The 21,183-nt window shown below is 34.7% G+C and overlaps 1 protein-coding gene across 1 annotated transcript in view; it reads right to left on the bottom strand.

Annotated features, from left to right (window-relative positions):
* LOC145662865 (eukaryotic translation initiation factor 2 subunit 3, Y-linked) overlaps positions 1-21,183 on the bottom strand; it is a 132,709-nt gene that overhangs the window by 37,177 nt on the left and 74,349 nt on the right. The window contains exons 4-7 of the mRNA XM_081728820.1: positions 15,102-15,335; positions 13,805-13,963; positions 10,511-10,740; positions 2,632-2,776 (exon numbers count right to left, since the gene is read on the bottom strand). Coding sequence (XP_081584946.1) covers positions 2,632-2,776; positions 10,511-10,740; positions 13,805-13,963; positions 15,102-15,335 — 768 coding nt within the window. The remainder of the gene's footprint in view (positions 1-2,631; positions 2,777-10,510; positions 10,741-13,804; positions 13,964-15,101; positions 15,336-21,183) is intronic.

Raw genomic sequence — 21,183 nt, 5'->3', positions numbered from 1 at the left:
GGCAAAGGGCGGTGTCAAGTGGGGTAGTTTGATAGTCTAACATGGGTTGTTTGGGGTCCTTGTTGAGTTGATTAAAACAACAAATTGTTTTACATGCTGAAATCAGTTCAATCCCCCTCCCCCCAGCTACTTGGAGGCGGTTTTTTGGGGGGAAGGAGTAAATTTCGGTCTTTGTGCCCATTGAGACTTTTGATCCACATGTTAAGAACTATCAACCAGCGAAGTTTCAACAACATTAGCCGAAAGCCACTTTCCATAAGAAAAGTGCGAGGTCCTTTGCCAACGAGAAAATGAGGTTTCTTTTGAAAAACACCCTTCCATGGGATAGAGGAATTTTGGCATTGCTATTAAAAAGTAGAACCAACACAATTTTCTTATGAAAATATTAAGAAAATAAAATTAGTAACAAAAACGCCAGTACTGTAAAAATAAGCAATATTATGGTTCGAGCTATACAACTCGGATAAATACTAAATTATACTTCTTGCTACAAACATATAAAATTATGCGCAAGCAACATATATTTTTATTAAGTATGCTAAGAAGTATTGTTTAAACTGTAATAATAGCATACATTTGTAGCAAGAACCAAAATTTATTTATCCGTACTTCTTTAAACCTGTAACACAGAACCATAATACTGCATATTTTCACCAGTGCTAGTGTTTTTGTTACTAATCCTTTCGTTCTAAGGTCGTTCCTTTGGTCCTATCATTATGATACTTCGGAGGATGTACAGTCTTGACAAGAAACAAAAAAGACACCCATAGTATTTTAAACGATGCCTACAAGAAGAAGAAAGCCTAAGAAGAAAAACAATTGTATGATGCAATTGAAGTAAAAATACGATTAAAATTAATATAAATGTCAATGACTCAGGTATAGACAAAGCTCTACTCTCTGCTTCGGTCATTTACGTTAGCCGGGCATAATAATTAGTAATTCATGCAATTAAGTCCCCTTTATTTCCACTTTGCTTATATAACATTTTAACAAATTCTGCTTTAAAATCACCAAAATCAAATATTGCATTATAGAACTAAAAGAAATGGGACGACTTATTATTATTATTATTATTATTATTATTATTATTATTATTATTATTATTATTATTATTATTATTATTATTATTATTGCGGATTCTAATTTTTGAAAGTCAATTGCTAATTCTTGATGTGATTTTGATTACCAAAGAGTAAAAGGATCTACCAATACAAAGTCCAAATCTGAAATATACGGTAAGTGGATTTCAATCACCATGAAATGGATTATCCACATACATAGATTACTATCATTGTGGAAACAACCAAAACATATCATAATTCCCTGAGAAAATAAAGATCATAGTTGCATGAAAATAAAGATACATTAAAAAATTTCAATGTATTCTTTTCTTAAACTGCTTTAAACATAGTTGGCACATTAGCTTCCAGGTAATTTCAAAAACATCTCTCATTATTTTTCCATCCCAGGGATCTGAATCGTCTCATTTTTAGATACTAACAACAAAAAAAGCAAGTACATTCATGTAGTAACAGGGCACACTGGATTATCTATTTTCAAGAATCATGCATCACTATAAAAGTATTAGAGATTTTTTTCATCTTTGTAGCAAGAAAAAAAAAAAAAGTTCAAAACTATAAATAAAAAAAAAAAATGTAAAAGTGCAGAAGACTCTCTGACTTTCAACATTAGAAATGCAGAAGTCAAACACATTCATGCATTAGTCCAGGAAATGTCCTATTTTTGTTCTTTTTTTTTTTTAAAAAAAAAAGTGGAAATATAAACCACTGGCTCCAGTAGCAAAAGTTGCCACCTCTTTCAAGCATTTGTCATTACATAAGAAATGCCTGCTGTAGCTAAATGAAATTTAAACAATAAGTTATGAAATTCCCTGATTTTCCCAGGTTTTCAGACATTTTAGTGAAATTACCTGACTTTTCCAGGACTTTTTAGTGCTAAGCTGGATTCCCTGACTATTCCAGGTTTTCCAGGTGAGTGGGAACCCTGCATTATATATTATTGTGCCATTTGATCCTTCTATTCTATTGTACTCACAAATACGTAGATTCATACCTGAGCACACAATTCACACACTTTTTCAGAATATTTTCTCGAAACTACACCGCTAATCTTTGCAAAATTTGAAAGAAAAATGCGATATGCAATATCACCATCTATGTCTTGAACTACAATTAACATGGTTACCAGATGGTTAATGTGAATATAAAATCTTACACAGAAAAGAACCATAAACACACATATATTGAAATTTCCCATCTGTATTTCTAAAGGTTTGGAGAACATGTAACATAGACGACTGACATAGCAGGTTGCTTAAAAACTCAACCGTGAAAAGTGTTTTAAATAAATAATGAATTCTGTTGAGACGCCACCTACTTTTACAACTACTCCAAAGCTCTTAATGCACTTTATATAGCCTTCCGTAACAATCTATTAAAAATGTTATGAAAATATATCAAGATATTTTTTTCTTCTTCAAAAATGTCATTAATTCAGAAAGATCTCCGCAATAACTATTTATGTTTAGATAAACTAAAACACAGTAGTCAGGATGTACTCCATATATTACTCAATGGAAAACAAAAACTTAGTAAAAATGTCAATTACCGATAAGTCCACCAGGAACAGCAAATTGAAGTTCATTCTGCTCCGTGTACAATGAAACTATTCGAGAGAAAATGGGTTTACAAGTTAGTTTTCCTTCCTGATCTTTAGACACAAGACCGGGTCTCACTTCTATTTCCATACCAACCTGCAACAGGACAAAAGGCAACATTCGTAGAATTGTAAAAACACTCAATTCGCTTTGAAATAAAATAATCTTGAATAAGTGAGTTACTTCTAAATACAATTAAATATAAATAATTGTTTTTGATGCCTTATTGCTCATTATAATAAAGTACGAATTTCAATAACTTAAAAAAAAGAAGAAAGAAAGAAAGAAAGAAAGAAAAGAGCAGTATCTTCCGGATCAATCACATGAATTAAGTTTAATTACAACACATCGGAAGTACACTAGTATGTTTTGTAAGTCTTACGTTGAATGCTAATTAAAATTTCCTTGTTTTACAGAGTGGCACTACTTAGATGTACAGACGTTAGATTTAAACCCAGAAATATTTCTGCAATGCTGTTAGAGATTAAATAGAATGTAACAATAAACATAAAAGTTGAAAGTTACAATGATTTCATTATTATGTTAAGGAAGTTCGCTTAATTTAACAGTAATAAGCTTAATCCATAATTCTCTTCATTTCTATTTGTATTCAAAATACATACATTTTTCCCAAAATGTATCATCTATCTATTAAAATGCTACAATAGTAATTAAGAGCGACTGAGCTCCAACCTATAACTTTAGCTTTCAAACCTTTGATTTACGGTTATTTGTGATTTCACGTTTGTAACAAAGACAAATATTTTTAAAAAGGTGTATTTTAAATAAATTACTTAGAGATATCTTTATTACAAAGTTTATCCTTTTAAATTATTGTTCAAAGCCTTTGCATTTTAATAAGCCTTCTCCGAAATAAATGCAAATGAATTGTGTTGCCATCTCTGGAGTTTTTTAAACTATACGTTTGTGGACGTTTATATGTTTGTGTCAAATCTTTCGACAGTGAGATCTCCGAAACTACAGGCTCTAGAAAGATGACGTTTTCACTGATCGATTGGAAATTTTGCGTAGATTGCCCAGTTCTAACTCAATATTTTTAAAAAAAAACATGGCCATTATTTATTTATTACATTTTTACGGGTACACTGGAAGTGTTGAAATTAAAAAAAAAAAAAAAAAAAACTAAAGCATCATATCCTACCTATTATACATTCCAACACCATATAATTGTATAAAGGGGCTGCATATCTCTCAGGTATTTGTTTCATGGCTAAATTATAATGAAAAACGAGGGATAACCATTTCTCCAGTCTAAGTTGAATCTTTATTGTTTGGAGTGTTTTGCCCAATGAACACCATATATCACTGACATTATAATTGATTGTATGTGTAATGTATTAGCTTATTTTAAAATGTATAAAACGATAATCATGCCTGTTGTTCTGTATGGTTGCGAAATATGGTCTCTTACTAAGAACGAAGAACTTAGATTGAAAGTATTTGAGAACAAGATCCTAAAACGAATATTCGGACTCAAGAGAAACGGGAATAGGGAATGGCGGAATCTTCATAACGAGGAACTACATAATTTATACGGTTTATCCAACACTGTTAGGGTCATCAAATATAGGAGGCTCAGGTGGGCAGGTCATGTAGCCAGGATGGAGGAAAGAACGAACGCTTTCAAAATCTTAACTGGACGACCAGCCGGAAAACGACCATTAGGAAGACGTAGGCGCAGATGGGAGGACAATATTAAGATGGATCTCGCAGAAACAGGAATACAAAGTAGAAACTGGGTGCAATTGGCTAGTGGAGAGCTTTTGTGAACGCGGCATTCAACCTCCGGGTTCCATAGGCCATAGAGTTACTTAGTTTATGTATTTGCTTATTACATACTACACGCAAGAAGAAAAAAAAAACACATCATACATGAATTAAAAACTGCAACCGGAAGTAGGCTCAAATCTTGCAAACGGTACGAGATATTGAAAAAGTAATCGAAAAACATCTCTCCTTTACGGTATCTCTTGCCGATTTTTACCAAGACTTCTTTCACTTTGTCTGCAAAGGGACATGTACAGTACAGATGTTAGGAATAACAAGGAGATTCATGCTCATATATGAATGATGTGCTGTGTAAATCGCAGGTTCAGCTAGTTAAGTTATCGATAACTTTAAATGAGAAACGATGATTGGTGTTTCCTCAGGCCCGTAAATATATATATATAAAAAAAAATAGTTTGTTTTATAAAAATAACGAAAGAACATTTGAAAAGAAACGAAATTAATTTTCTTTAGTTACAAGTATAAACAGACCAAGATTCCAGAGGGAAAGTGAAAAAATGATGATAGTAATATTACACTCATGTTCAAAATTATTGTCACACGTCTATAAATATGTTGTTCTAGGAATATAATTTGATAACGAATTCGTCCGATATTTCTTACAACGTTAGTATGTGTATAATCGGCAGACATGTATGTGGCAAATTTCATGTCAAAAGAGCAGTAAATAAGAACGATAAAACGAAAATAAAACTTTCTTGTCCATTTAGCAAGATTTTATGTTACTCATTATAATTTTCGTATGTACAATTCTTTTCCTATGAATTTGCCACAAATATACATTTCCCGATTATACACATAGTATCAGTGTTAAAAGTACCCTGCAAAATCATTATTAAATTATATTCTTACAAGAAGATAGTTATAGATATGCGACAATAATTTTGGACATTAGTGTACATAGACATACAAAATATCGAAGAAATAATTTCATTATTGAATTAGTCACCTACGAAACATCTATAAAGGTAACCAAGAAAGCTCTGTCGCTTGTTGTAGAGGTCTGTGTTCCACTGGCCCTCACACCGTGAGTTGAATGCGAATGGAGATAAGGTGAAGGTCAGCTTTTGGTGTGGGTATATCCAACATACTGGTTGTGGCACTTCAGTTACACCGAGAACTTGTGTAAGGACAGAGTGAACATGGAACCTCCACAGAGCGTCATAAGGGCGTATATACTGTACGAGTTCAAATTGGGGTCAAACCCCGCTGCAGCGGGACGGAAAATGTACCAGGCCTTTGGTGAGGGTGTCGTGACTACGCGGACAGTGCAGCGGTGGTTTAACAACTTTAAGAACGGTGACGAAACACTCGAAGACGCACTACGTGCCGGAAGATCAAACATGTACAAAGTACAGATCTTCAGGCAGCAATTGAAGCGAACAGTGGCCAGACATGTGAAGAACTGGGACTACAATTCAGTGTAAGTGCAGAAACCATTTGACAGCTCCTCCATCAACTTGGGAAGCACTACAAGTTGAGTCGATTTGTCCCACATGATTTGACTCCGGACCAGAAGGCAACGTGAGCAGACGCCTGTGTTTCTTTGCTGTCTCGTTTCAGGAAGGAGTCATTTCTGGACAGGGTGTTTACATGTGATGAGAAGTGGGTCCTGTACGAAGCTCCACGGCGCCATCATCATTGGTAGCATCCCATGAACCGGTTCCAAAACAGCCGAAACCACCACTGACCAGAAGAAGGTCCTCCTGTATGTTTGGCAGATTGCTCGCGGCGTCGTGCATCGGGAACTGCTACCAGCTGGTCAGAGCATCAATTCATCTGTGTACTGTCAGCACTTGAACGGCGCTCAAGAAAAAACTTAAAACTCTGGAGCCAGCACTTCTGAATCGCAAAGCGGTCCTCCTGCTACAGGACAATGAGCCTCACGTGGCTAGGATGACCCGGGACATCACTATATGCCTTGGATGGAAAGCACTATTGCATCCGCCATACTCCCCGGACATTGCACTGCCCGATTGCGCTAGTTAACAAGGTTTTTGTTAACATAAAGCACAACACTTGATCTTGAAGGAACTGTGCGCACTGAATTCGAATAGCATTCAGTTTTTTCCATCACGTATAGTTTTTCAGCGACAGAGGGATTTTTTTGGGAAATTCCCTCTAAAATGTCCCTTTTTCGCGTATTTCATAACCCTACCTCTTGTGCTCTTACGAATGAGAACACAAGAATTAAACCAAAGAAACCTTGATTGATACTCAATAAACCCTCCAAGTTTCAGAACAGTCGCGTTCTTATTTTTAGAAAAATAAAGATATTTATATGTCTATGTTTTCAGATCTCTTGATTTGGTGGGAAAAAAAAACTATTTGCTTCATTACCACTAGCGCAGACATAGATAGAATAGAATAGAATACAATTTTCACATTTTATGTATCACAATTTACATTAAACAATAACACAAATATACAAAATGGCATGAAAAACCATTAGAAGTACCAGAATGTATAAAACTTCCATTGAGCTACACAAATGTACACTACTTCATTCTTTTGCAAGAAGTATTGCATTCTCTAACAAGACCCATCGTCCCTGGTACCTTTCTTCCATTGCCATTATGTCTTGGTGGAGTTTTTCCCCCCTGTCTGTCGCTGAAAGCATCTAGATTAGCAGGAAAGAAGCTAAGGTGAGAGTGTAAAAAATCGATTTTTAAAGACATCCTACTACCCAATTATTTCTATTTCTCTAGCATGTCCAATGTTTTTTATGTTTATGGGATAAGCGAACTGTTGACAAGCATTATGAAGTGAAGGACTGCGAACCTCGAGTGAATTACGTTCCTGGAGAGTGCAACGTCAAATATGCTCATTTGGTAGATCCTAATAAGATATTACTGCCACCACCTCATATGAAGTTAAGAATTACGAAGAACTTTGTCAAAGGAATGGACACAACGGGTGAAGGTTTCAAGCATTTGCGACATTAAGTTTCCTAACGTAAGTGATGCTAAGATTTCTGCGGGAGTCTTTGTTGGTGTCCAGATTAGGAAACATATGCTTGATGACAGCTTTGACAGCAAGTTAAACAATACAGAGCTAGCGACGTGGACAGCATTTAAGTGTGTTGTGCGCAACTTTCTCGGCAATAACAAAACTGGGAATTACAGTGAAATCGTACAGGATATGCTACAGAAATTGGCTTGTGGGATACCTTTAAAAATCCACTTTCTATACTCTCACCTTAGTTTCTTTCTAGATGCTGTCAGCGACAAACAGGGGGAAAGATTCCCCCAAGACGTAATGCAGGGTTCCCACTCTTTTTTCAAAAAAAAAAAAAAATCCAGAACATTTCAAGGACAAATCACCAATTTTCCAGGACTTCGACACAGAAAGGTATAACAGGATTGCGACTGTAGGTTAAAAACTCACAACAGTGAAATGAAAAGTATAGTAGCTTATGGAGTGAATATTAATGCAAGTACAGTACAAATACACAAAGCGGAGCGTAATGTGCTTTTTTTTTCTCCCAACTTCCCTTATATAACCACCTGATCCACCCACATCCAGCACATGTATTTTCATTCTTTCTACATGACATTTTAATTGTGCACCGAACAAATTAACAAACAAAAATATATTTTTCGTATATGGCATCTTCATTGCGTGACAATGTGGCAGATACAATTAGGGGGAAAAAAAGAATTATATTACAAGTTTTTTTAACTGAGTAGGGAGTTGCGTGATTTCCTCATCTATAGACATAATCTCATATGAAATTTTACTGAAGAGTATGTACTGTTGCGAAAATAGAATGATTATGGAGGATTGATACTGGTACAAAGCACAGTTTCTGGAGGAAAGTGCTAGTGAAAACAGCATCCAAGAATGGGTTGACAGACTAGTGGATGAAAGACGAAGAGAGAAGTTCTCCCAGTCAACTACCAACACATGCAGGATCAGGACAAATTATTATTCAGCACAAAAACAGGAAACAAAACCAGCAATCAATTAAAATCTTCATTATAATTATGAAAAATCTGACATTTAGTTTTTTTGTAAATTTCAAGGACAGAACTGCATTTTCAAGGACATTTCCAGGATGTTTCCAGGACAAAATCAATTCAAGGACATTTAAAAGTTTTCCAGGATTTCTAGAACGAGTGGAAACCCTGATAATGGCAATGGAAAAAAGGCACCAGGGACGATGGGATCCTTCAATGATGAGGATTATTGTTAGGGTCTTGTTAGAGAATGCAATACTTAGGGTCTTGCTAGAGAATGCAATAATTCTTACAAAAAAAGGAAGTAGCGTACATTTGTGTAACTCAATGGTTAAGTTTTATACATTCTGGTACTTCTAATCGTTTTTCATGACATTTTTGTATATTTGTATTATTGTTTATTGCAAATTGTGATACATGAAAATTTTATTGTATTCTATTTTATGTCTGTGCTTGTGGTAATGAAGCAAATCTTTTTTTCCACCAAATCAAGAGATCTGGAAGCATAGACAAATAAATATCTTTTATTACTCTGGAAATAATAACACGATTGTTTTGAAACTTGGAGGGTTTATTGAGTATCAATCAAGGTTTCTTTGGTTTAATTCTGGTTTTATTATTCGTAAAGGAACAAGAGCTAGGGTTATGAAATACGCGAAAAAGGGACATTTTCAAGGAAATTTCCCAAAAATCCATCTGTCGCGGGAAAACTGTACGTGATGGAGAAAAACGGAATGCATATTCGAATTCAGTGCAAGAAGTTCCTTCAACATGAGGTGTTTTCTCTTATGTTATAGCAAACAAGTTAAAATTTGTTGACTAGTGTTATCTGTTCCATTCCTTGGGCAATCATCTTAAAGGACGCCAGTTCAAATCCATAGTAAAGGTGCAAAATGCTCTTGATATCTTCTTCGCTTCAAGGCCCACCAAGTTCTACCGCGATGGAATCCATGGCCTTCCAGAACGTTGGCAAAAGGTCGCTGATGCTGATGGGTGATCTTCTAGGTTGTGGGTGGATCGATGTTCGAAGGTGGTGTGTGAAAAAGCTACAAAACTTTCCTGTTCACCTTTATATAAACATCTACAAACAAACAAACAAAAAAGTCTTCTCGTTTCAGAAAAAAATAATTAGAAAAGAGAGAGAGAGAGATAGAATAGGTGTTAGGTAGAAAATGCCATACGAATTATGAAAGTTAAGATAATGTATGGAAAGCACCGGAGATCCGAGTTTGATTCCCAGTGGAGCGAATGCGTTCGGATCCCACGTTAAGATGTAGGTTCACACCTCACACAGCTTCGATTAAAAAAAAAAAAAAAATAGAAATAGTTGCAGTGTATTCGCTAGAAATTTGAGGCATGTAATATGGTTGCGAGTAAACCCAAGAAGCGAAGTATATAGAGTGTTGTTAGCAAATTTAGGCGGTCTAATAACGTCATTAAGAGTTGCAGTAAATAGGAACATTACACAAGAAACGAGAAGAGAATAGTTCAAACCAAGAACTATGCGACGAACAACGCAGATATTATATATATTAGTTCCTTTTTTATTTTTAGTAGTACTCCTGTTTGCACTATTACTAAATTTTGTGTTTTAAAAAGGGGGAAAGAAATAAAATAAATAGATATATATCTATATATAGATATATCCTGACCTTAAAGGCAGAGGGGAGTAAGTCATTTTCATTAAATTTTCAGGAGAGACAGAAAACAGTTTTTTTTTTCTTAAGTGCCTTTAGACTTATATCCAATTTTATTGTTGCTATTTGATAAAATATTCATAATACAACTACAAGCTTTCTAAGAATAAGAGATATCAGAACACGCGTTTCAAATCTGGCAATAATTCATTTTCAGAAGAAAATGACTTACTTCCCTCTGCCTTTAAGGTCCGGATATATAACTGTTAAGGATATACTGAGTGAATGTTAGTCTACAGAAAACGAAGAGTTGTAGTGGCTTGTAATAAGGAAGTATAATATAAACAAAATCTATAATTCCAACAACAGAAATTTGCACGATATGACTTTCGTGCCTTGCACAGAAATTTGCACAGAAAACGTACCTTCAGAACACCTTTCAAAATACTGCCACCAGCAACACCACCTTTCAAGTCGTCTACTTCACATCCGGGCTTATTCACATCAAATGACCTGATTACAATCAAACGGGGCTGTGAAGTGAAATCTCTCATGGGTACAGGAATCTTCTTAACAATATATTCACATATAACTTCAATGTTGTATTTCAGTTGAGCCGATATTGGAACAACGGGAGCGCCTTCGGCTACCGTTCCTGAAAAACAATCACACATATTTAAAGAGAAACTACCATATTTTGAGTACTATGAAATAATTTGAGAGTTTATCATACACTTCGAGTAAAAGGATCGGATCCATCGATTTTTAAAGAAAGAAAGCAATTAACTGGTGTATCCATCATACCAGATTTTATCAGTATTTACTTTCTAATACCTATGTCAAGATTAGATGAGACGTTCAATTGACACTTGATTATATCGTTTTGTGTGTTAATTGTTGATGGACTGCATCCCTACACATATACACTAATATTGTCTTCATACGTAGAGGGCTCTGTAACCTAAGAAATCAATCGTTGGGAAGTTCTAACCTTAGTAACTCAAACACTAAAAGAACAGTAATTTAGGTGAACGGAAAACAATACAAATTACCGAAGTTCAGGTCAGGGAAAGATTCCATAACCACATTTTTTGAAGATTTCGATGACGTAGTTAGAATTAAGAAATGTAGTGAAGAAGATGCTAAGGATTTATTGATCAAAGCATTTAAAGGGAAAGCAAGGAATCAGTTGAAAGTTTTTATTCAGCTTCATAAGTTACAGTATACTCTATACCAGCGTTTCTCAACCTTTTTCAAATTGGGCACACTACGGGTGTTACTTGGATTCTCGCGGCACACTTATAGATATTATTATTTGTAAATATAAAGCACAGTGGTATTTGTTTCTGTGATTATTGATCTCTTTCTCACAGAGAAGAAAGCTCTATCACTGTTTTTTCCCCTTGGTAAAGCATTATGCTTATTTTTCATTCCAATTTAAAAAATAGAAAACAATTGCAATGGAATATTGGACTCAGGTTTTTAAAAATACGCTTTCTTTTTAAAAACTGTATCCAACCTTTTACAAAGAAGGAAGATCACTAAATAACGAACGAACAAACAAATCTCTCTCACTTTTAAAACACAAACGTAGGTAATTTGTCGAAAGGATTGAATGATATTTTAAATTTTCAAGTTACGAAATAGTCTGCAACAATAAAGAAGCAATAATGGTGATAACAATAATAACCATTTTTTTCAACATTAGAAATGTATAGAAAAGTAACCCGGTATGAAACTTAAAATTGTAGATTTATAGTAGAGGTTCATAGTAGCGTGAAATACAAATATACATTTTTCCTAGGTTTTGCAATTTGATTGCTATAAAATTAATAATTTTGTTTCGATTCCTCGCGGCACACCAGCGGCCCATTCATGGCACACCAGTGTGCCGCGGCACACCGGTTGGGAAACGCTGCTCTATACAATGAATTGAAAGCAAACATAATTAAGTGTTTTAAAAACCGGAGGAAAATATAATTTTTTTTTCTCTACAATACACTCCAAAATACAAAAGAAAAACGAATCTATTCAATGTTAGCGTTAACTGACAAATGTGGTTCCACTCTTAGAAAAAAGCAAATTATAGACATGATAACAAATGACCTAAGAACTTACTTCACTGTCAGGGAAGTCGTTTATAGATTTTCTCTATCACTTAGAATACAGTAGTCATAAAATGAAAGATAGGAAGAAACAAGTGGTAAATCGCAAGGTAACGTCTTCTGTACACAAGCAACTAAAGCGTATGACAAAAAGCATAAAAAAAAGGAATGATTTCGTCTAGTAGTAGTAGTTCAGACATTGATACTTCTTTATCTAGCGAATTCTCTGAGGAATTAGATAGTGATTACAGTGCTGATTCGCTAAAAATAAAAGACAAAAGCAAAGTCATATAAAGATGTAAGGAAGAAATTTAACTAAAACGAAAAATAAGGATAATTCTGTCAAATCTGATGAAAAGAAAGATTAATTGAAAGAAAATGAGGCAGTATTAACTTCCCTGGATAAATTACAAAAGCAGATCGAAAAATTGTTATTGCAAATTATAGAGAAAGAAGAAAAACAGTTGGATTCAGATTGATTGTTGTGGCTTAGTGCAGATCCTCTTCGGAAAACGCTGATAGATACCCAGACCGTGATTGATCTTCGACAGCTTCTGTCGCCATCCCTGAATTTGTATCCTCACCATACACTTGACTCAGGTTGCGGCAGTCCAAGGCAGCACTACTGCCCTTATCGAACTCAAACAGTAAACAATGATTGATTTGTTTCTTATTGGTCTCCATTTGATCGGCACAACACTCTCCTGTTACGAGCCACTAGAAACACGTAGTGCCTGTTGCTGCTGTGATGTTTTCCCGATAACAAACACCGATTCCAGCTCTTGGAGCGCCAACTATTCGGTCACAACACCTTTCACCAGCGACTTTATCACAAACGAGAACTTTTGCACGTACCCAATACTAGTTAACCATGTTAGTAATATGTTCTCCAAATTAACAACACTGAAAGAAATGTCTCCTGCTTCTTACTTTCAGTGCTACAAAGAAGACCCCCCCCCCCCTTAGCACTCCAAGCGAGGCGATAGTTCTTTAAGTGGCAGTCTTATAGATAGCATGCATGCATGACTTTTTTATCTTATTGGAATTCGATAAACAGAAATGAATGGGATACAATAACCATTATCTAAGTGAATAGTCATGATAGAATTGATGTAAACTGAGTCTCTTCAAAAACATTGAAAGGTATAAATGCTTGTCCACAACAAGTCAATAGCGTCATCTGGAATCGAATCTCCAATTCCGTTTTCCAAACACGAGCTGAACGCTCTTTGACTACGCCACATAACCTCTTACTCGGCCAAATTCATGTGATGTATTGAAACGGATTAACTAAATGAATTATTCTACATTCAACGTAAAGTTATTGCTAGTTAAATACGTTGGTCAACAAATTGGCATTATTTTGGGAGAAACTTATGTCCCCTACCTGGAATCCAACAATACACATACACATTGCATAAGAAGCCATTTTAATCATCAAATATTCTTCATCAGGAAGTTATTTCAACAATATGGGTCTATCTACAGTTACTAGAAGTAGAACGATTTGGGAAAAATAGTTCTACTTCATTTACATCTATCACTTGCCGTTACTGCACTAATATAAACATTCAACATAAATTATAAATATGAGGACACCCTACATAATCTTACCTTGAACAAACTTAAGAATCTGCTCATACTGTTCCTTGGCTTGACCTTCTTTCACTAAATCAATCTTGTTCTGAAGAATAAGTATATGTTTTAGCTTCATAATCTCAATTGCAGCTAAATGCTCTGAGGTTTGTGGCTGAGGACATGATTCATTACCAGCTAGAAAATATAACTTATTTTTAACTATGGTACTTTTCTTCGTGTATTCTTCTTACATTACTTTACAAAGATTCATAATACTAAACATGGAAGCTAAACAAAACATATTATCATTTTTTCACTCTCAACATATTTACTTAAGTTTATTTTGTTTTCTAGCATCAACATCAACCATAACTAACTGTGTAAATGTACTGAAGATTCAGATTGCTGAAAAGATAAGTGGGAAGTGAATGAAAATGTAATAAAAATTATAATACAGGTGAACTAACTAAAAATAACAACATGGATTTAAAAAAAAAAAAAAAAAAAAAAATGATCGTTGTTATTGGATGAAATAGTGTGTTACAAGTATCTTAGCCTGAAACCTATTTACCACATGTATTATTATAACACCAATCTGAGACGCAATATAAGAAAAGAAAAAGCTAACGAGAACCAAATAAACCCCTTAGAATTCCATTACGTAGGACGACCTTACAGTATAAATTCAAAAAATATATTCACCACGGACTTTTTTTTTTTTTTTTTTAATTAGTTTACAAGAGCTATTTCTCGGTCCTCATCGACCTTTCAGATTACATTGTATACATATACAACTGCTGCAGCTTTATAGTACAAATATCGTGTAACTTACTCTACTGAAAAGAGAGAGGTATTTATTTCTCTAAAAATAGTAAGTTTTTCTCTATATTTATTCTACTACATATTTTAGACGCAGTCTTCAATACATATTTAGATTTGAAATTATTTATCAGAAAACATAGAAGACGAAACTTAAATAGTTTTACATATATGTTTCGCATATGCACTCACGTTCACTGGAGTTCTATCTACAGTTAAGAACATAAAATATCTGAAAGAGAAATGTGTATTTAATTGTTTCTGGACATCGGTAAATACGCAAAGTAGTCTTTGGAAGAGCAACAGTGAGATTCACTTATCTTTTCTGCCAGAATCACATGTGCATCAGATAGATAACTAATTCGTTAAACAGTTGTCAAGGAAGATTTAATTTTGAGGTCTAACCGAAAATAATTACATCAAAATCTTTTTATTATTAAAGTAAGACACACATTCGTCATATACATGCTCTTACCTGATACCAGATGCTATGTTTTAAAATTATAGTATCTACCTATTAGTAATAACGCAGCATCCATCACGGCAGCTCCGTTCAACATGGTGGCCATAAGAATATCGTGACCAGGACAATCGACAAAGGATACATGCCGAACCAGGGTGAACTGCCCTGGGCAACTAGGCCGAAAACACGGGAAAGTGTCATCCTTGGAAGAACCTCCAGAAATATAGCACGCTGGACGAGGACACTTTTCGTTGCTACATTGATAAATTTTTGCATTTGCATAACCTATAACGAAAAACGAAAAATATATCTAATGTCCTATGATAGGAGAAAAATACAAGAAGAATGCATAAGAACGTTTCATTAGAAACTTAAGTTCTAGAAACACGAACCATGTAGTTTCTCTTTCTTGAAGCGTAGCAGGATTGTAACAAGCACAAACGAATTTAAGAAAATCAGATAAATATTTCACTATATATATACATCACAATTATTTAGTTAATATAGCGGTACATGTGCTACATAAAACTTTCCAACAAAATATTTGTTCACATTATAGGCCTATTTACATGGTACAATCCGCGGCAAAAAACCTGCAACATGAGGATGTAAGTTTATTGTGAAACTACGCCTAACAGCACACGGAATAAACATAACGTCTAAGTGGAACGAATCACGCCAGGATAAACCTCGGCCTCCTCCCGTGCACACTTATTCTGGAGCAAAAGATTTCGTCATTTCACAATAAACTTATATGCTCATGTTGCAGGTTTTTTGCCGCGGATTGTACAATTACGTTTTTCCAACACTGTTTCTTTCTTTGAGTTAACGCACCACGATTACGCACCATTGGTAAGACAGACGGTGATGAGACAGATGATAATAGTGGAAGGAACAAAGTGGGAGAAAACGGGAGAACCCCGCACACGGTGTTTGCCCACCACAAAGACCACTTGGTGGAAGCTTGCGTTTTGCGTTTCTAGTCGCTACCACAATGGGTCAGGGTTGGCAAAAACCATGATTTTTATTGAAAAAAAATTTTTTTTGTTTAAACCAGGTTTTTTTGGTTTAAACCATTTTTTCTTTTGTTTGTTTGTTTGTTTGAATAAATTACTCTATGTATTTATGTCACATATGGACAGAAATAAGTTTGTTTCGCCTTGGTGTTATTATGCTACAACCGGGTTATGCTGGAAGGGGTCACATAAGTTTAATGCGGAATCCAAACCGCTTCACGGCTTACATCCGAGAGAAACTGTCTATCATTACAACTCGAAACCGGGACTAATTGGCCACAAATGCGATACGTCTGCCGATTCACCCACGGACTCCTGATAAAAATACATTGTACTGATCTTTACATACTTGTTAATATAATTATCAAGAGTCATTTCAAAAGGACAAAAAGATAAACAGTTGCACAAGTTAAACCGTTGTACAGAGTTACATATGGACAATTTCAAAATATGCAGAGTACAGAAGAACTAATTTAGTCCAAGTTAGTTCACTACGACTTTTATTAGTCCAAGTTAAAGAAATACAAGGACTTGATTTGCATATCAGTAAGAAAAATGAATAAAGATACAAATTATCTGAGTCCACTTTGGCTCTAACCCATTTATACATAAATGGATACCAAAGATACTTCTGATTTCAATAAAAGCCTCTCGTGAGATTTGTATGATCTTCCCCCCCCCCCCCAAACAAAAGTAAGGCATTTCGATGTATTTTATCATTATTAAAACGAAACAATATTTAGAATTTTTCTTTTGATTGCAATTGCATAACAGTAATAACAAACTACAAAAAAAAATCACAAAAGAAACATTCATATATTATATATCTATATATATAAAAGAGAACGTACAAATCCTTTGTTAGCTCATCACGCTAATACGGCTGAACCAATTTCTTTCATTTTTGGGGGGTTATTAAGGTTTGGACCCTAGATGGTTTTTATCATATCACTTTAATTTTCAATTACCAGTGTCTTGAGATAATTGACCATTCAAGTGTCCATAACGTAGAAATCCTTTGTTAGCTCATCATAGCTAAATCTAACCGTATTTATATGCAACCCACATGACCGTGTCACTCGGCGGGTTAACATAAATGACAGGCGATATAATGTTAACATTTACTGCAATCTTCTATGGTTTTTATCATATCACTTGAAAGCGAAAAAGTAAAAATTATCTAAGTAACAAAGTTTATTGCGTTCCGGGGTGACCGCAGCGAAGCGGGGTGAACGCTGCTAGTATATATATATATATATATATAGTAGAGCGTCGATTATCCGAACGTCGGTCAACCGAACGACCGCTTAACCGAACTGTGTACTCGCTCGCACCTGTTACTCTCCCACCCTACCGTCCATCATCACCCTCACTCCTAAACCAAAGTTTCCCACAGTAGTCGCCGCACTGAGCCACCGCTGGCGGAACATTGCTTCTAATGGGGCCTTCATAAGGTGCTTCTGACCGGCCAAGCCGCCAGTCGCTGTGTTTCAACAATCAGCACACTTCTGTCGGTTTGGCACTGGCTGTAGAAGTACAGTACAGTACAGTACAGTTCGATTATCCGAACAAACCAGTTTTCCGAACACCCATGTCCCCCAATTACTTCGGATAATCGTAGCTCTGCTGTATATATATAAGTTGCTTTTGTAGTTGGGTCTCTTTGAGTAATGAATGGGGAATTTAGGTCTGAATATAATACAAATAATACACGGGAGTGAAACGTGATAACCCACAAATGTGTGTTCATTAAAATTTTACGAAAACTTACACTTTTATGAACATTTTTCGTTTTTTGGTTTAAACCACTTGGTTTTTTGAAAAAAACAGCTGGTTTAATCCAAGGTTTAAATCATGGTTTAAAACACCTTGGTTTAAACCAGCCAACCCTGTAATGGGTAGAGTTTTTTTAAGTCTCTGTTTAAAACTTACAAATAAAATTGCCTCTTTGTACTTGAGTTAATATAATCTATATATATTCAGGGTAACATTAACCAGGGAAAGACGATTAAATAAGCCACAAGCATGGTGTTTGTCCATCTCAAATCTTAGGGCCTTAGGTCAGAGCTGCAACGATCAGAATCAAAAAGTGACCACTTAATAATAATATTTTTAAATTAATTACCTGTGGTGAATTAAAAACGTATGTAATATTCTAATGAAATTTCCGTAAATTTTTTGTAACTTTACTCTAACTCAAGACGAAAAAGCCAAACTTTAGAAGTTAAACAAAAATCACGTCTGAAACAAAACTGTGATTTATCATCAACATTTAACACTCGCTCGATGGAGACGGGGTCAATTTTTCATTTATGATTTTTTTTTTTTTTTTCGGCCACTCAGGTATGCTTCTAATTTACGTACAGTGCGGAAGCATGTTTACAAGTAGTATGTGTCACTAATAGGAAACTGCTAAAATAATTTGCTAGTTAACAGTATATTCTGCTACATACATAAGTAATTTCATTCAGCAACATACAATCAATTATTATTATTTCCGCGAATGACATACATTTTATCGTCACAAAAATTCGTTTTTACGATTCTTTCGGAAACTACACATGAGAATTTACCATTAGAATTCAGCTCGATGTCATCTATTGACTGACATAAATGTTGTATCCGGAGGATAGTTTGATGAAACAATAATTAAAATTTAAGAATTGATGTTAAATTTAGGCTGTATCTCATTCACTATACTACATATTGTCGTTCTGCTAGTGTTATAATGAATGAGACATATTTCAGTATCAGTTTCATCTTAACAAATGAGCATGGTTCACGTACAACATCAATTGTTCGATTTACAAATGAATTAGTTTTCTCCCATTTTCTCGGAAACTACACATGAGCGAACCGCACAAAACTTCACTGACACATTTAATCTTGTTCATGTCGACATGAATGCCTAAGTAGCAAGTACCCAGTGCTTTAGCAGGTTGCAATAATGATTTCTCGACATTAATCCAAAATGGAATTGCGGACAATATGTTTAGAGCCTGGAATAAATTCTCTGGATCGCTAATGAGCAAAATGTCATCGTAATAAATTACTAGTTGAATAATATTACTAGCACAACTTCTCAACTGCCCTTGACCAATGTAATCCATGAGCTACGCTTTCTCTTGCACTTATCTTCATATAAATTAGATTCACACAAGAAATTCTACAGTTTATCTTAAGACAACTTGTAACTTTAGGATTAAAGCTGCTCGGAAAAAAGGTCATTAATGATAGAAGAAATAATTCTTACCTCATTTAATACTTTCAGAGACTTCATTACCGAATTTTCGAAACCTAATATGTTCCATTGTCAAGGTAATAAAATTTAAAACTAATAAACAAAAATTACAGAATAAACATTAAACATAACAGTAATCTCTCCTTAGAGCACTGAATGGAATTTAGCAAATATGAAAGCTATGTTACGAACACAACACTGTAAGAACTTATGAAATGTTCAATGAACGTGGAGTGTTACACATTTAAGACTAAGAGAAATTCTAGCGCAAGAGTTTAGGAACATATATATCATCATTATCTGTATATAACTACCTGTCATCCTCAATCTTACATATAAAGAGCATAGGAAACAAATTTATTTGATATTAATCATTCTATTAAATTGATTATCTATAATGCTAACGCTGAGAAGAAAGTTACGTAACACTTGTCCTCATAGATCTAGGGTACTATAAATGTTCGACCTAGGTGATCGCTCTTCTAAAACATCTATTATTTTAAGTGCAGTTCAATGACTCCTAATCGTTTCCCAAGTATCCGTTTCTTTCTTTAATTTGGTTTATTATAATCTTTATTACTCTGAAGATGGAACGAATTGGTTCTGAAAAGTGAGTATTGCAATCACAAGATAATTGGAAAGGAAGAAAATAATATATTTTGTTAGTAATTCTTAGTGATTTACGCCAATATGAAAATATACTCAACATATATGTAAGAATTATACAAACACAATTAGTTCTCAACACATCCCCCACAACTAAATAGTGTTTTCCCGTGTTATATACTTTGTATGTACAGTTATACAATATACATTATATATATATATATATATATATATATATACTTACCATTTTGAAGACTTTAAACAATAGGTCTATATGACTAAACGGTTTTTGTTTGGATGTGCTCAATATAAGAAAGCATGAGTGTGAAGAGTACTATTTCAATTACATATTCCTCTCAAGAAACAATCAGGTTTATTTCCTCTTACCACTGGATGATAACACTTCCGTTGTCTATAGTTTTGCTGCCACATTATAGTAAATATAAATAATTTGTTCAGCAATTTTACCAATCATTTTACTTACTTGAAATTCTACTTCCTGAAAATTCTTACACTTTTTAAGCTTTCGCTCTTCCCTACAGCCTTGGTCAAACGTCAAATAGTGGTATGGTACGATCCGCAACAAACAACCTGCAACATGAGCATGTAAGTTTATTGTGAAACTACGCCTAACAGCGCATGGAATAAACCTTACGTCTAAGCGGCACGAATCACGCCAGGAGAAACCTCGGCGTCCTTCCCTGCACACTTATTTTGGAGCAAAAGACTTCGTTGTTTCACAATAAACTTACATGCTCATGTTGCAGGTTTTTTTGCTGCGGACTGTACTATGTGAAATGGTAGGCTCAAACTGTGTATTAGTTTGTTCACGTAGAAGTTTCCGAACATATGTTAATGTTTTTGAAATGAAATTCGTAGTTTTATGTCCACGATTATGCCTCTTAGGCTAAAGACGTGTGATTAATGAGGGTGAATGATTATAAAGTAACTGGTGGAATGGGAATATGGTAGGTAAGCGAGACCCTCGAGAAACATAACAGACACGATGATGTTCACAATTCAAGTTGATGAGGGTCAAACTACAAACCCCTCGTACCAGTTAAGAGCATTCTACCACACCATGTCCCTGGTTATTATTACTTTTACATTTCTCGCTTAACCAACCCTTTTATATATATGTATGTATTTTAAAATCAAAAATCTTTCTTGAGTCTACAATATAGTGTTGTGTTTCTTTCAAATGTTTCGTAAGATCTGAAACCAATTGTTCTGATTCAGCATCTCGGAAATGTTCCTTGACACATATCTT

Source organism: Thermobia domestica, chromosome 1, assembly GCF_964235325.1.
Source record: "Thermobia domestica chromosome 1, izTheDome1.hap1.1, whole genome shotgun sequence".
Lineage (NCBI taxonomy): Eukaryota > Metazoa > Arthropoda > Insecta > Zygentoma > Lepismatidae > Thermobia > Thermobia domestica.
Note: the sequence above shows the minus strand (reverse complement) of the source record. Positions and strands in the feature narration are given on the sequence as shown.